We start from the raw sequence: 13,271 nt of genomic DNA, 5'->3' as shown, positions 1-13,271 counted from the left end.
AAGTTGTAGTCAGAGCCGAGGACCCCTGTCTTGTTTGGGGCGGTTTTGGAGTGAGGGGCATGGGGTGGGGTAGATGGGAGGGTTCACTGAGGCATTGAGGGCACATCATCCGTCCGTCAGGGTGGATATATGCACACGGTACCTCGGGTGGAAGAGCAATAGCTTTGAAGACACACCTCCCCATCCTCTGCCTTTGGTTCTCAGCGGCTTGTTCGTGTCCCCCCTGCTCCGTTTCCTGTGTGTCTGAGTGATGGGGCCTCCCCTTTGCGTTAGGAGTCTGGCTGCTGCACGACGTTTCAGGAAGACCTAAATGGAGCCTACCTTAGCCATCCTCGGGCAGGCAGCTTACCGAAACGGGGTCTACAGTTGTACGTCAGTATGTGCTGGAAAACGTTATGTGTCGTGTTGACTGTCTCTGGTGGTGTTTTCTTATGTTTCTCTGGAAAATGGCATGACTGTGACCTGTAGATTAGTACTAATGTTTGTCTTTAATCCATTTAGAATAAATGGATACTCTGGATACTCCGTTATTTATGCTAATAGACAAGGGAATGTGGGTCTGAGTATCTGACGGCAAATGTAGCTGATTGCTTCCTGTTCAGAGATGCCCCCACTGCAGCTTTGGGAACCGCAGCCCTGTATCAGCAACGGGGACAGCGAGGGAGTGTACTCAGAACCCTCGCCGTGTTCCTCTTGATTCTGGGGGATGGTTGCTCAGGTGGAGGTCTGGGCTGGGGCTCAGTCCAGCCGAGGGCAGGGGCTTCCTCGGTTCTGACGTGCACCCAGCCTTGAGCTCATTTTCTGAAATCGGCAGTAGTGCTGGGCTGGAGAATAGCATGACTGTCCTCGGGGCCACCTGCCGCCCTGTGCCTGTCCTGTAGCTCTTGGTAATGGGGCCTTACCCAAGCCTAGAAAAGAGGGGAAGTTCTAGAATCTTCCCAGGTTAAGGACATCTCCGAGCCATGCAGGGAGGCTGCAGCTTTGGTGAAGCAGCAACAGCTGGGAAACGTTTGTTGCTGAGTAGATACCCAGTGCTGGCGATCTTTTTCCCCAACATCAGAAGGTGGCCATGTAAGAAAACCTGTACCTGGACTTCCCTGGTGGCACAGTGGTTAAGAATCCACCTGCCAATGCAGGGGACACGGGTTCGAGCCCTGGTCCAGGAGGATCCCACATGCCGCGGAGCAGCTAAGCCCGCGAGCCACAACTACTGAAGTCCACGTGCCTAGAGCCTGTGCTCCACAACATGAGAAGCCCGTGCACTGCAAGGAAGAGTAGCCTTCGCTCGCCGCAACTAGAGGAAGCCTGGGCTCAGCAATGAAGACCCAACGCAGCCAAAGGAAAAAAAAGAAAACGAAAACCTGTACCGTATTGTACTTAAGAAGATGCCAAAAATTCAGAGCTAAATGGAACCTTAACGACCACCTGCTCATATCAAGAACCGGTCCTGGACAGGTGGAGGGATGAGCACTGGTTTGAGTTTGAGGTTCCACTGCTAACTTACCTTGCCAGCAGCCTCCTTTTCCATACGTATGGATGTAACTATGTAGGGGTCTTAGGGCCACTGGGCCGAAAATAGCCTTACTGTAGAGTAAAAATGATCATAACATTCCACGTGATTCTGACTTTTATTTTATCATCTCTGATTTCTAAATATTTGATATTAATGTATAATTTGGATTCCTCCACTTTCCCGTGGGACTTAACCCCTTGATGAATTCTTTTCATGATACCAGTAGTCAAGGTCGGTGACAGCCTAGTCCTGACCACATAGCAGCACCTTATCCAAGGAGAATAGATTCGTGTGTTGGCGGGGGGCGGAGGGGTGGGGGGGAGGGAGGGGTTTGGGTGGGTGGAGGAGGTTAAGACTTCCTTCAACTATGCTTAAGGTCTTTGTTGCAGTATTCTTATTGATCTGGTAAATATAGGCTCTAATCACTAAAGAACTTTCCAGACCTGAAAGTCTAACCTTCTCTGTAGCTTCTTCCAAAAATATCTTGGAAGCGTTTTTTGGGTCATCTTCCTTTGAGAAGTTGCCCCACTGAAGTGCAGTTTTTGTTTGTTTATTTACTTTTTTCCTTCTTTTTATCTTTATGTTTGTTTTGAGTGTGTGTGCAGTAAAGTAAGTTTACTTAGTGAATGCCTTTGGTTTAAGATCCTAAAATCCCAAGGACCTTAATCTAGCATCCTGACCCCGTCCCTGGATTTAGAAAAAGTCCTTGGGAAACAGAAGCTGCCCTTTGTACCAGCTGCCCAGGGAAAGGGAAAGGGAGCCGTAGAACCAAGTTAAGACAATACCAAGGAAATGTGGCCAAGAGAGCTTCTTTGTTTTGAAAACTTGCAGTTTTAACCAGGAAAAAATTTTAAGAAAATGAAAACACTCTGGATTTTATTTGCCTCCTGCTGGACTTTAAGCTTTGTTAGAAAAGATGCTCATCAGAATTAATTCCCGCTTCACTGCTTTGTGTCTCAGTATTCAGTGTTTCACTTGTTCATTCTAACGAAAACCAGGTCCACCCTTGCGTTCCATGGTCGTCCTCCAGTTCTGAATTAACACTTCTCAAGCGTGAGTGTGCCTCTGACCCAGATCCCTGGGTCTGGCTAAAGTCAGGCTGTGATTCCACAGGCCGGTGGGGTCTGCAGTCTTCACTCCCCACCAGGGACCCGCTCTCCAGTCCCCCGGCGCCGCTGGTCCCTGGACCGCACCCTTTGGGGCAGTAATACGTGTTATCATAAACAGAGAGTTTTGTGGCCTTATGGGAAATTCTGTGTTAAACAAGGTGACACAGATGTCACAATCTGGATTTGTAGCCTGTGGGGACTGACGTATCCTCTGGATTTCCAGGAAGTAGATACAGTGTTCAGTGGTTTTCAGACATTTTTCATGGACCATATTATGCTGGTATTCCACATGGGATATAGGAAAGCTTACCTCACAGAGAGTGGTCTGTCCTGAAAAACAATGTCAAGGAATCTTTTGAGTCCATCATTTAATGAAGCACTGCCTTTATTAAGAATAGATATGCCCTGGGAATTCCCTGGTAGGTCTAGTGGTTGAGACACCATGCTTCCACTGCAGGGGGTCAGGGACTGAGATCCCACATGTCTCGCAGTGCGGCCAAAAATATATATATATGGGGGGGAGAGGGAGGGGGAGGGCGGGAGGAAGAAAGGAAGGAAGAAAGCACAGGTGTGCCCCTATTGAATGAACTATTAGTCATTTTAAAAATTTTTACTCTTTTCAATCATTGTTTAACAATACCTGCAAGGGGTAGATTCAGAGCCGATCCGGTTTTGTGAGTGGTGTATGTGTGCTCGCAGGTTTCGCCTTTGTTGTGGTTTATTGAAGCCTTCACTGGATTTAAAGGTGGGATGCACCAAATCAATAGAAACAGCCACAAGTAGTTAAAGATGAGAAAAGCCTATGATAAAGCACATAGTCAGCGTGGGTGTTGTCACTGATCATGCAGCTTTGCCCATCGAGCGTGGTCAGTGGACCTGAGGTTTGTCAGAATAGCTGCCGCATGATCTGTCCTGTTCATTAATCCCGAAGAAAGTGCCCGCATTGTTCTAAACTCGGTGATGTGTTCTCAGGAACCCTGAGAGCGCTGTCGGAGCCTGGCTGTCCCCGCTGTACAGACCAGACACGGAGCCCCTGGAGGTTTGAACTGGTGGAGTGATGCCAGGGGGCCCATCACCCCAGAGCCGGCACGCGCTCACAGGCTCAGTTTTTAGCCATTTACTGGGGGGCGACCATGTGATCCCTACTCTGTGTATACCATCTCCTTGCTCGTTAACTTAAAAAGTCAGCATCTTCGTGTTGTGAGGAAATTGAAGGAAGCTGTTTGTTAATAGGTGTCGTTTCACAGTATGACTTGCTCGTTGTAGATAACTGGGGAAAAAGTATACAGGAAATAAATAACCCGTGTCAGCTAGAGAGCCTCTTAAAAAAAAAAAAAAGACAATTCTCTTTATTATAGAGAACAGATACTTTATATAGTAAAAGATATGCATATTCTTGTCACATCGTAGAAGGTACACACATATTTACATATATGTTTTTAAACAAATCCCACTTTTAAAATGAGTTCACAGATTTGCAGTTAACATAGTGTAATATCACAACTGAAATTTTTGTCATGCCTTAGTGTGAAATCCCAACTCCAGGTTTGAACCTAGCGACCTGCTTCTTCCCCCATGAAATAGGTTCCTTCTTTTTTTTTTTCTGAGCCCGCCGCTTTATTTTAATTGAAGTACAGTTGATTGACAGTGTTGTGTCAGTTTCTGCTGTACAGCAAAGTGATTCAGTTATACATATACATACATTCTTTTAAAGTATTCTTTTCTATTATACTTTATCACAAGATAGTGAATATAGTTCGCTGTAGGAGCCGGTTGTTTGTCCATCCTGTATGTAATAGCTTACATCTTGAAAGCTCTCTTCGGGTCTGCCTCGGGCTTTGGGATTGTAATGAAGAGCTGCAGGCGCCTTGCCTTTCTCCCACCGTCATCGGAGGCTCTCGGGGCCCCTGGTAGGCAGATGTGGTGCCTGGTTTCCTGGGTGGCCGTCTGGCCTGCGTTTAGGCTTTCCTCCCCGCCGTCCAGTCTGAGGCTGTAACCTCAGCCGCCCGTGGGCGGGCGCTGTGAGCAGTGAGGCTCTGGCCGGGCAGGCACAGGCGTCAGCAGTGAATAAGCGAATCTGTCGTCTCCTCAGCCAGAGCCTGTGCGAGTCTCCGTGATGCTCAGTCACCCCCCAGCCCCGCTCTGAACGTGGCTGTTTCCCAGACAGAAGGATGGTGGCTAGAGGGGAAATTGCAAGATTCTGGAGTCTGGAAAGCCTTCACCTGGGTACGTGTGCAGAGAATGGACGCCTGTGTCTGGCCGTGTTGCCGATTCCCGTCTGTGTCCTTGCAAGTTGCAGGGCTCTCTCTGCTGCTTCTTGTCGGATGTGTGTGTGTGTGTAAGAGAGAGAGAGAGAGAAAGCTCACTTGTCCTGGCCCGGGGTCCTGAGGGCAGTTCTAGGCATGGCCACAGTGAATCAGAGAAGCTGGTTTGGGTTACAGGACAGCCATTGGTATGAAATAGAAAGTAGTAAGAATCAAACGTGGACTATCCGTTATGAGTTACGGATCTGGTTTTTGTTGTGCTAGTTTTTGCTTCTGTTACATGAAATTTCTTTATACAGGAGATTATTGTTGGGGTCCATAACAGTGTTCCTTGCTAATTTGGGGTGTGTGAGGTTTAAGGGTATAAATTGACTTTTGAAAAATACTGTCGACTGTTTGCGAAAGTGTTATTGCCCAAGGCTCAGTTACTGTATGGTGCTTTATCCCACCTTGCTTGTCAGTGTTTTCGTGAGTGTTGTCAGCTAGACTAATTTCTATTTAAGTGTGAAAGAAACATGGTTCTCTGATACTAGGAAGTTACCATTTGGAACCCATGTATTCTTTAAAAGGAGTAAGAAAAAATGCTTCACAGAAAGAATTCTGGCTGACGGCTACACATGGATGCAGTAGGATGCTTTAAAAAAAAGAAGTCTTGTCGCTGTTTTTGCCTTAAACCAGTAGCTCAGGCTGAAATGAATGGGAATTACAGGTGAGTCTGAGGTCAGCCTTGGGCATTGCAATGCAGCGTGTATTTTGTGCTTCTTCCTTGTGTTGCTTGGCTTTCTGTGCAGGCCGACAGCAGACAGGGGTGTGATTAGGGCTTCTGCTTCTGGCCTCTTCACTAACAAAAATTTAGAAAAAGAAAAAGAAGTAGCCCGATATTCCTGCGTTCAGAGCACAGGCCTGCCTGCCAAGTGGCTGTGCTTGTCACTTGAGTGGCCGGTGGTCCCACTGTCCGGCGTGGAGGAGTGCTGGCCGCCCGGCCTCACCCTGGGCGGGGGAGGGGTGTGTGTGCGCCTGTGTTTATTCCAGGGCAGCCGGGCCTGGTGGAGCCCGCCCCCCGCATTCCTCTGCTCCTGGGGCGGGCACGGGTCCCAGTCCTCATTCCCAGTGTGCGGAGGCCGAGGGAGGCTGGACGCAGCCTCCACGCTGAGCAGGATGCTCTCCTGTTGCTGGGATGCGCAGCTGGTCAGGCCTCCTGCGTGGGGTCCGCGCCCCCATCCCCGTGTGCCCTCCGGCTCCCGCACTCCAGCCCTGCCGGCCTTTGATGAGACAGCCTGGCTGTAAAGAGAAAGAAGGAGGCAGCTCGGCCCGAATCTTCTCTTTCCCGCTGGTTCGCTGTGTTCCCGGGACCGTCTTTCATGTACTCGCTGTACGAAGCGTGTATGTGTGTGTGATGCAAACGCAATGTTTACTCAGCCTTAAGAGACATGCCAGCGTAAAATAAAGCGGAGAGCTTGCTGAATGGGGGGCTCTGTTTTCTTTGAGATCCGTGGTTGGCCAGGGGGCCTACGGGACAGCTCGGCGGCTCCCGGGAGGGATGTCCTGCAGGGACTGGGGGCGGGAGCTGTCCAGTCACTGCGGCCCAGAGAGGCCAGGGCTAGGCAGGTGCACGGCAGGATGGCTTGGGAGCCAGACAGATCTGGGGTTGAATTCCAGCCCCACCTCTGGGGAGCAGTTCCTTAACCTCTTTGAACCACAATTTCCTCCTGTTTAAACAGGCAGTAATAATTCCAGGAGGCGTACATGGCTTGGATGAGATGATTTATTTAAGCGCTTAGCACAGTGCCTGGTACACACTGTGAGCTCATTCCGGGGATGCGGTGAGACTGGAAGGGTTCCTCCTCAGGATTTGTTCAGCCAGCCTGCAAGGCAGCTGCCAGGAGCTGGGAGGGGCGTGGTGAGCAGCCTCGAGCTGCCAGGGGGCGGCCGAGTGGAGGAGAGGGGCGAGGCTGGGATGGACGGGCAGCCTCGGTCAGAGCCAAACCCAAGGAAGAGAGGAGAAAACAGACTTCAAGGGACAAGCCCAGGGTAGAACGCCAGGGCTCGTGGCAGGACACTGAGGAACTCAGAGCCTAAACCCACGTCTGGGTTGGAGGCTGAGGACTGTCCAGCGGCTGCATCCCCAGGAGCACAGAGACCCTAGCGGCGGTGCTTGCCCAGGGCTCCCGGCCCAAACCCCAACCTGCCTGTCTCAGGGCTCGGAGTGCCCCTTCCGCAGGTGACAGAGAGCATATAGGATACACCTCTAGAGCAGGATTTGCCTTTACGTTGAGAAGAAGGAAAAATTTTCACTTTTAGTGGTTTAAAACAAACCTTTTTAAACTCCTTGTAGAAACAGTGCACCTTGGAGGTTTGGTGTAAATTACGTTCTGCTGTGACGTGACTCCCATCACCGCTCGGGCGTCAGAAGGTAGCCGAGGCCCTAAGTTGAGTCCACATGTAAAGTTCTCTGCTGGGAGGGCTATTTCCAGAAGACCCGTGGTCATTTTAGAAGGTTACCAGTGAAGGGTAGTGCGTCCATTTCTAGTACCTTTTTGACCTTCTTAATGTCAACATGTTTAAAAGATTCAAAAATACTGTGTATGGAAAGTGGTTTGAAAGTCTAAATTAGGCTAATAGTGACCTTCCTAAAAGCAACATTAAATTCTAGACAGGAAGAATTTCGTGCTTTAATTCGGTGACCTGACACTGACTAATAAGCATGGTTCTTGTCCCTGAGGAAGTCAGAGCTGGGGCAGGAGTGGGGCAGATGTGAGGGGAGACACACACAGCTAAGGAGGATATTGTAGTGAAACGGCTAAAATGTAATGACAGTGTAAATATGGTGAACGTTTTAAAGCCGGAGACCGTTACTGCACAGGGGCAGGGAACGTAGGCGGGAGAGTGGAAAACCACGACCCATCACCGGGGAGTGAGAGCCTGGCCGCCCCGAAGGAGAAGGGGTAATTTGATGGGCTCTTTGGGTGGGGACATCGCTCAGGTGGACAGGTCAGTGTGGACCAAAGGATCGCATCCTTTTTGTAGGACGCAGGGAACGCTCACAAAGTGGCTAAAGCGGAGGTGTTCAAGCAACGAGATCAGAATCCACTGTTCTCCAGCTTATGTCGCTGTGTAGACGGGCCACACAGCGCACGTCCCAGGGCGGACCCCTGCACATGGGGTTAAGGAAGTTCAGCTTGAGTGCCTGTGGTTTCCAAATGTAGCCAGGCGTCAGAATCGCTTGGGGAGCTTTGGAAAGAGATTCTCAGCAAACACCCCCTCCTGCCCACCCCCTCCTCCTGGAGGGCCTGGCTCCCTCGTCCAGAATCTGTGTTTTCTGAACGCCCCCCTGTGATGGGACGCCATCCGCCCTAGAGGAGTGGCCCTGGAGTCGGGGGGCGTGTTCTGACATCCAAGGCCTCCTGTGGCCGGGTTCATGCCCTCTGTTGCATCTTGGGGCTCGGGAGCTGCGCCGGGTGCAGGGACCTGGCCGGTGGTCCGGACACGGCTGCAGCAGCTCCCCGTGAAGGCCACCCTGGGCTCTGAGCGCAGACCGCCCACCTGCCCGCCTGGCTTTGCCGTTTCTGCTCTTAGGATGGCACGTGAGAACAGCTTATCTCCGATCTGAGGAAGCCTGAGTGATCAGCAGGTTTCCTAACGTCCGTATTTGTAATGGATTATTCTAAGTACGGGAACTTCCCTGAAGTGACCCTTGTTTTAGTGGGACACCCCTGGAGAAATGTTGTGCCGGTCAAGCGATCAGTGTCCACACCCATGTGGCCTGCACGGCAGGTGCCCGGGTATGACACGCGCCATGTTAGCTCTTACCTTCCCCTGATCTGTCCCCTGCCCTCCCCGACCCCGTGTGACAGGTAAGGGGACAGTTTTCCCCAGCTGCAAAGAGAAAGGAAGGCTTGGGAAAGCTCGGGGCCTTTTCTAACAGGGCCTGGCTGGGGTCCCAGCAAGGTCTTGTGCTTTTGAAATTCCATCCCTTTGATCAAAAGTCCTTAAACGTGCAAAATTAAGCCAAACAGGAGAGATCTGATGTGTGTCCTGAGAAAAATTCCTGCCGGGACACGGGCTGGGGGCCTGTTTGCCGTGAGCGGGACTCAGGATCCTGTAGGAAGGCCTTAACCTCCGGTGCGTGTTATAGGATAAAGTTTTCCGTTGTTGGTGATGTGTGATGTGTCCTGTCCTAAAAACTCACCTTGAGGATCAGTTGTCAGGTTTTGTCCCCTCACAGATGTGAAATCCAGGTTCAGACAGAGGAATGTCACCCTCCCCAAGGAGTGTGGACACTGTTCATTGTTGGCCTTTTTTATAAGACTCCCATTGTCGGACTTCCCTGGTGGCACAGTAGTTAAGAATCTGCCTGCCAATGCAGGGGACACGGTTTCAAGCCCCGGTCCAGGAAGGATCCCACATGCCGCGGAGCAACTAAGCCCCTGTGCCACAACTACTGAGCCTGCGCTCTAGAGCCTGCGAACCACAACTACTGAAGCCCGTGCTCCACAACAAGAGAAGCCACCACAATGAGAAGCCTGTGCACCGTAACGAAGAGTAGCCTCCTGCTCGCCGCAACTAGAGAAAGCTCGTGCGCAGCAACAAAGACCCAATGCAGCCAAAAATAAAATAAATAAATAAATTTATAAAAAAATAAGATCCTGCAAGCCTCGCAGTGTGGCCAAAAAAAAAAAAAAAAATCAAATTAAAAAAAAAAAAGACTCCCATCGTCTCCACTGTCTGTGGCAGTCCTGACTGTACAATGGCACGTCCTCTATGGCTACAGGGTTCTCTCCTGAATGTTTCTGAAGCTGCGTCAGGCCAGGGCTGGAAATTTGGACGGGGTTTCCTCAGATCGGTTCATTCAGGAAGTGAGTAGAGATTTGGAGGAAACGAGGATTCAGGGGCTGAGTCTGAAGGTATGACTGTGTGACGGGACCAGTGGGTGAAGGGGGCGGTGGTCCACCCAGCGCGTCCCCTCGAGGCCCGGGACAACATCCCCTTTACAGGGGATGTTGACCGTGATGATTAGACAAGCCACGGGATAAATTTGTGTTACAGAAACGTAGAATATTTATGCACATTTACTCTGTGGTCCCAGAACTGTCCCTGCAGAGGTGTGTGCTGTCATCAGCACGCAGAGCCTTTAGACCAGAAGGATATTCTCGCCGGGCGTGGTGGCGGCTTTGACAGGCATGGTGGACGAGCAGCAGGTCTGCTCTCAGCATCCTCTGTCTAGGAGTTCAAGGTTTTCATTTCAATTTGCAACAGACTTTGCTCAACGTTTACAAGATCCTTTTCAAACACGGCTTTTCCACACCTACTTATTCAACAAAAGTAATAGTATAGCTGGGAAGGATCTGGAGACACTGGAACCCCACATGCCATTGGTGAGAGTGTAGAATAGTGTGGCCACCATGGAGAAAGGTGTGGAGGTTCCTCAGAAAAGCTGAAATCGAATTTTCCCATGACCAGCCATCCCACCTCTGGATACACATCCAGAAGAATTTACAGCAGGATCTCGAGGAGGTATTTGCATGGCCACGTTCAAGAGGCAGAAGCCACCCAAATGCACCTGGACAGACGGATGGTGTTAGGTGCAGTGGCATGTTATCCCACCTTAAAAAGGAAGGAAACTGGATACAGGTAACTCCATGGATGAACTTCGAGGACACTGTGCTAAATGGAATAAGCCAGCCACAGAAGGGCAAATACCGTGTGATTCCACTCACATGAAGGATGTAAAGAGTTCAGATCACAGGAACAGAAAGCAGAAAGCTAGTTGCCGAGGAATGGGGGTGGGGGAGAGGAGAAAGAATCAGTCTTTAATGGGGACAGAGTTCCAGTTTCTCAAGGTGAAAAAGTTCTGGAGATGGTTGCACAACAACGTGAATGTACTTAACGCTGCTGAACCTGCATGAATCTATGTCATGCAGAACACCCCTAAATAAAAAGTCACCGCCAAAAAAGAAAAAAGAAAGAATGAAACTTAATCTCCGAGAAAGGCACTGTGTGAACCTTCGTCTGCAGTGGAAGGTTTTACGTGACACACGCTCCTTGGTGAGGAGATGCTGTCGAGCGGGGGCTGCTGGGTGGGGTGGGGGAGGGCAGCTGTGGGGAGGAGGTCTGCCCAGCGGGGTGGGCTCTGGGTGGGAGAGGGGACTGTTTTAACTGGCGGGGCCGGGGTAGATGGCATCCTGCAGAAGAATTTGTGATGATGCAGCAGATCCCTGCTGTGTGGTTTCTTGCACACACGGTGGAACCATGTTTTCCGAAGTTGGCCTTGGGGCAGCATGGGGGTGGCCTGGGGCGGGGTGGAGGCTGGAAACAGGGAGGCCCAGGTGTGTACCCCGCCTCCCTGCAGCCCTCGTGCCCCCAGATGAAGAGGTAAACTTCATCGGCAGTTGGCAGTCCACTTAACTGCGTGCCTTCTGCATGCCAGGCATGACACTGGGTGCTGGGGGTAGAAAAATAGACCCCGTCTCTTCTCTCAAGGGAGTTCTGGCCTCAGAAGGGAAACACACACGTAAAGGCGGCAAGTGTGGGCATGACAGGGAACCGTGCTCCGTGCAGATAGAGCCTCAAAATGTACCACCTAATCCCCCCCGTCCAGACGCTGGAAATATCCAACTCCATAAAATGCCTGTAAATCATGGGACAGAAACACAGGGAGCCATCAGCTTAGAAGGGACTTTAAGACCATGAAAGCAGTTAAGGTCCCGAAGGGAAGAGGATGAGGTCAGTCAGATGAGCTGGGAGTGGGGGGAGGAAACGGTGAGCAGAGGACCGTGAGCGACGCGGAAGTGCTAGGATGTGGGCACCGCGTGATTTCTGACACGGATAGCAAAGGCGCCCTGGGAGGGCCGGGCCCCCGGTGGGCGGGATGCAGACGCCCTGGGCTTGGGGCCGGGCCCCCCGGTGGGCGGGATGCAGACGCCCTGGGCTTGGGGCCCTGCTGCTGCCCCAGCCGTGTGGTGTTGGGGCCTCAGTTACTCATCTGTAAGGTGGGAAAGCTGATGGCACCCGCCCTCAGCCGCGCCTGGCACACTGCAGACGCCCGCTGAGCTGGCCTTGCACTTTGTGTTGCCTTTCAGTTGACAGGGTGCTCTTGTGTATGTCATTTCACTTGAGGTTCCCAGCAAACTAAGAATAACAATTATTGGTGGAGAACTGACAAATGACCCGTTGAGAAGGGTATTATCATCCGCATTTGCAGGTGAAAAAACAGAAAGGGGTGACCAAGGACTCCCACTTAAAAAGAAACCCATCGTGCTGCACGGTTGTTGGAAACCAGTCTGTCTGGCCCCGAAGCCCTGCCCCGCTTTTGCCCGTGTGCTGTGTTTCCATCCGTCCGTCAGGCCTCCAGCAAATATTAACGAAGCACCTGTGTGCCAGGCAGTGGTCCGGGTCCCAGGAGTACAGTGGAGAACAAAGCAGGCAAAAATGACGGGCTTTAGGTATTTTACCTTTTAGTTGGGGGAGACAGATGACAAGCAAAGTATCTTAGGCGGTGATAAATGCTGTGGGGAAAATAAACTGGGAAAGAAGACGGGGCGGTTTTCCGTGGGATGTCGGGGAAGGCCTTGGGGAAGGGGACAGGCCCTGAGGAGGGGAGCCAGGTGCAGGAAGCGGGCAGCCATCAGGGTCAGAGCTGACTGTAGGGTGGGGGAGATACGGTGTGTGTTTTGGGGGGGTCTTCAAGGACCTGGGCTTTCTCCCCCGTGGGTGGCTTGGGGCAGGGGCCTGAGTGGTCCGATGTCTGGGGGGGTTTAGCACGATCACTCTGGCGCTTTGGTGAGACTCGTGGAGGGGGCGGGGCGGGACGGGGGCGCAGAGGGGCTGCTGCAGTGACCCAGCTCGACGTGGCCGAGGCTTGAGTCGTGCGGAGCCGTGCGGAGCCGTGGGGAGCGGCAGGTTCTGGACACGCACTGAGGGGAGGGTCCGGATTTGCGGACGTGTCAGACGAGGGACGTGAGGCGGAAGAGTGACCTCTGAACAGATGGGACGTGTGGACTTGTGCCCATCGCACAGATGGGCACATGGGGTGGAAGAGGCCCAGAGGCTGGCTCCAGCTCATTTAGCTGGAAAGTTGGTCAAGCTAGGACATTTGCCAGGTGCTTTCACTCCGATTCCTTCGCTGGTCCCCGGACACATGGCGTTTCCCCCCCCCCGGGCCCCCCGCCCTACCCCGCCGAGCAGGCTGACAGCATGGGGACCACCTCGTTTCCGCAGCTCAGACACGCTGACCCGAGGGACCCAAACGCTCCCGTGAGGCCCCTCGGCCGGAGCTCCTTTCCAGGCGTTCGTGATGCGGTCAGACGCCGTCCAGCATGCGAGGTTCACGTCTGTTTCCAGATAACTCTACCCTCTGCCTCCCGTAAAGGTTCAGCCTTTTTTCGA

General features: G+C 51.9%; 1 protein-coding gene across 3 annotated transcripts in view; it reads left to right on the top strand.

Annotated features, from left to right (window-relative positions):
- SPATA13 (spermatogenesis associated 13) overlaps nucleotides 1–13,271 on the top strand; it is a 257,109-nt gene that overhangs the window by 224,826 nt on the left and 19,012 nt on the right. Inside the window, exon 1 of one of the 3 annotated variants that reach the window (XM_082601941.1) lies at nucleotides 3,183–4,848. The exons of the other annotated variants lie outside the window; for them this stretch is intronic. Within the exon in view, the coding sequence (XP_082458067.1) occupies nucleotides 4,794–4,848 (55 nt within the window). The 5' untranslated portion in view covers nucleotides 3,183–4,793. Of the gene's footprint in view, nucleotides 1–3,182; nucleotides 4,849–13,271 lie in introns of those variants that run through there. 3 annotated transcript variants of the gene reach the window in all.

The sequence above is a fragment of the Mesoplodon mirus genome (assembly GCF_964341445.2).
Source record: "Mesoplodon mirus genome assembly, chromosome: 17".
Taxonomy (NCBI): domain Eukaryota; kingdom Metazoa; phylum Chordata; class Mammalia; order Artiodactyla; family Ziphiidae; genus Mesoplodon; species Mesoplodon mirus.
The sequence above is the reverse complement of the archived record's forward strand: the minus strand, read 5'-3'. Positions and strand labels throughout refer to the sequence as shown.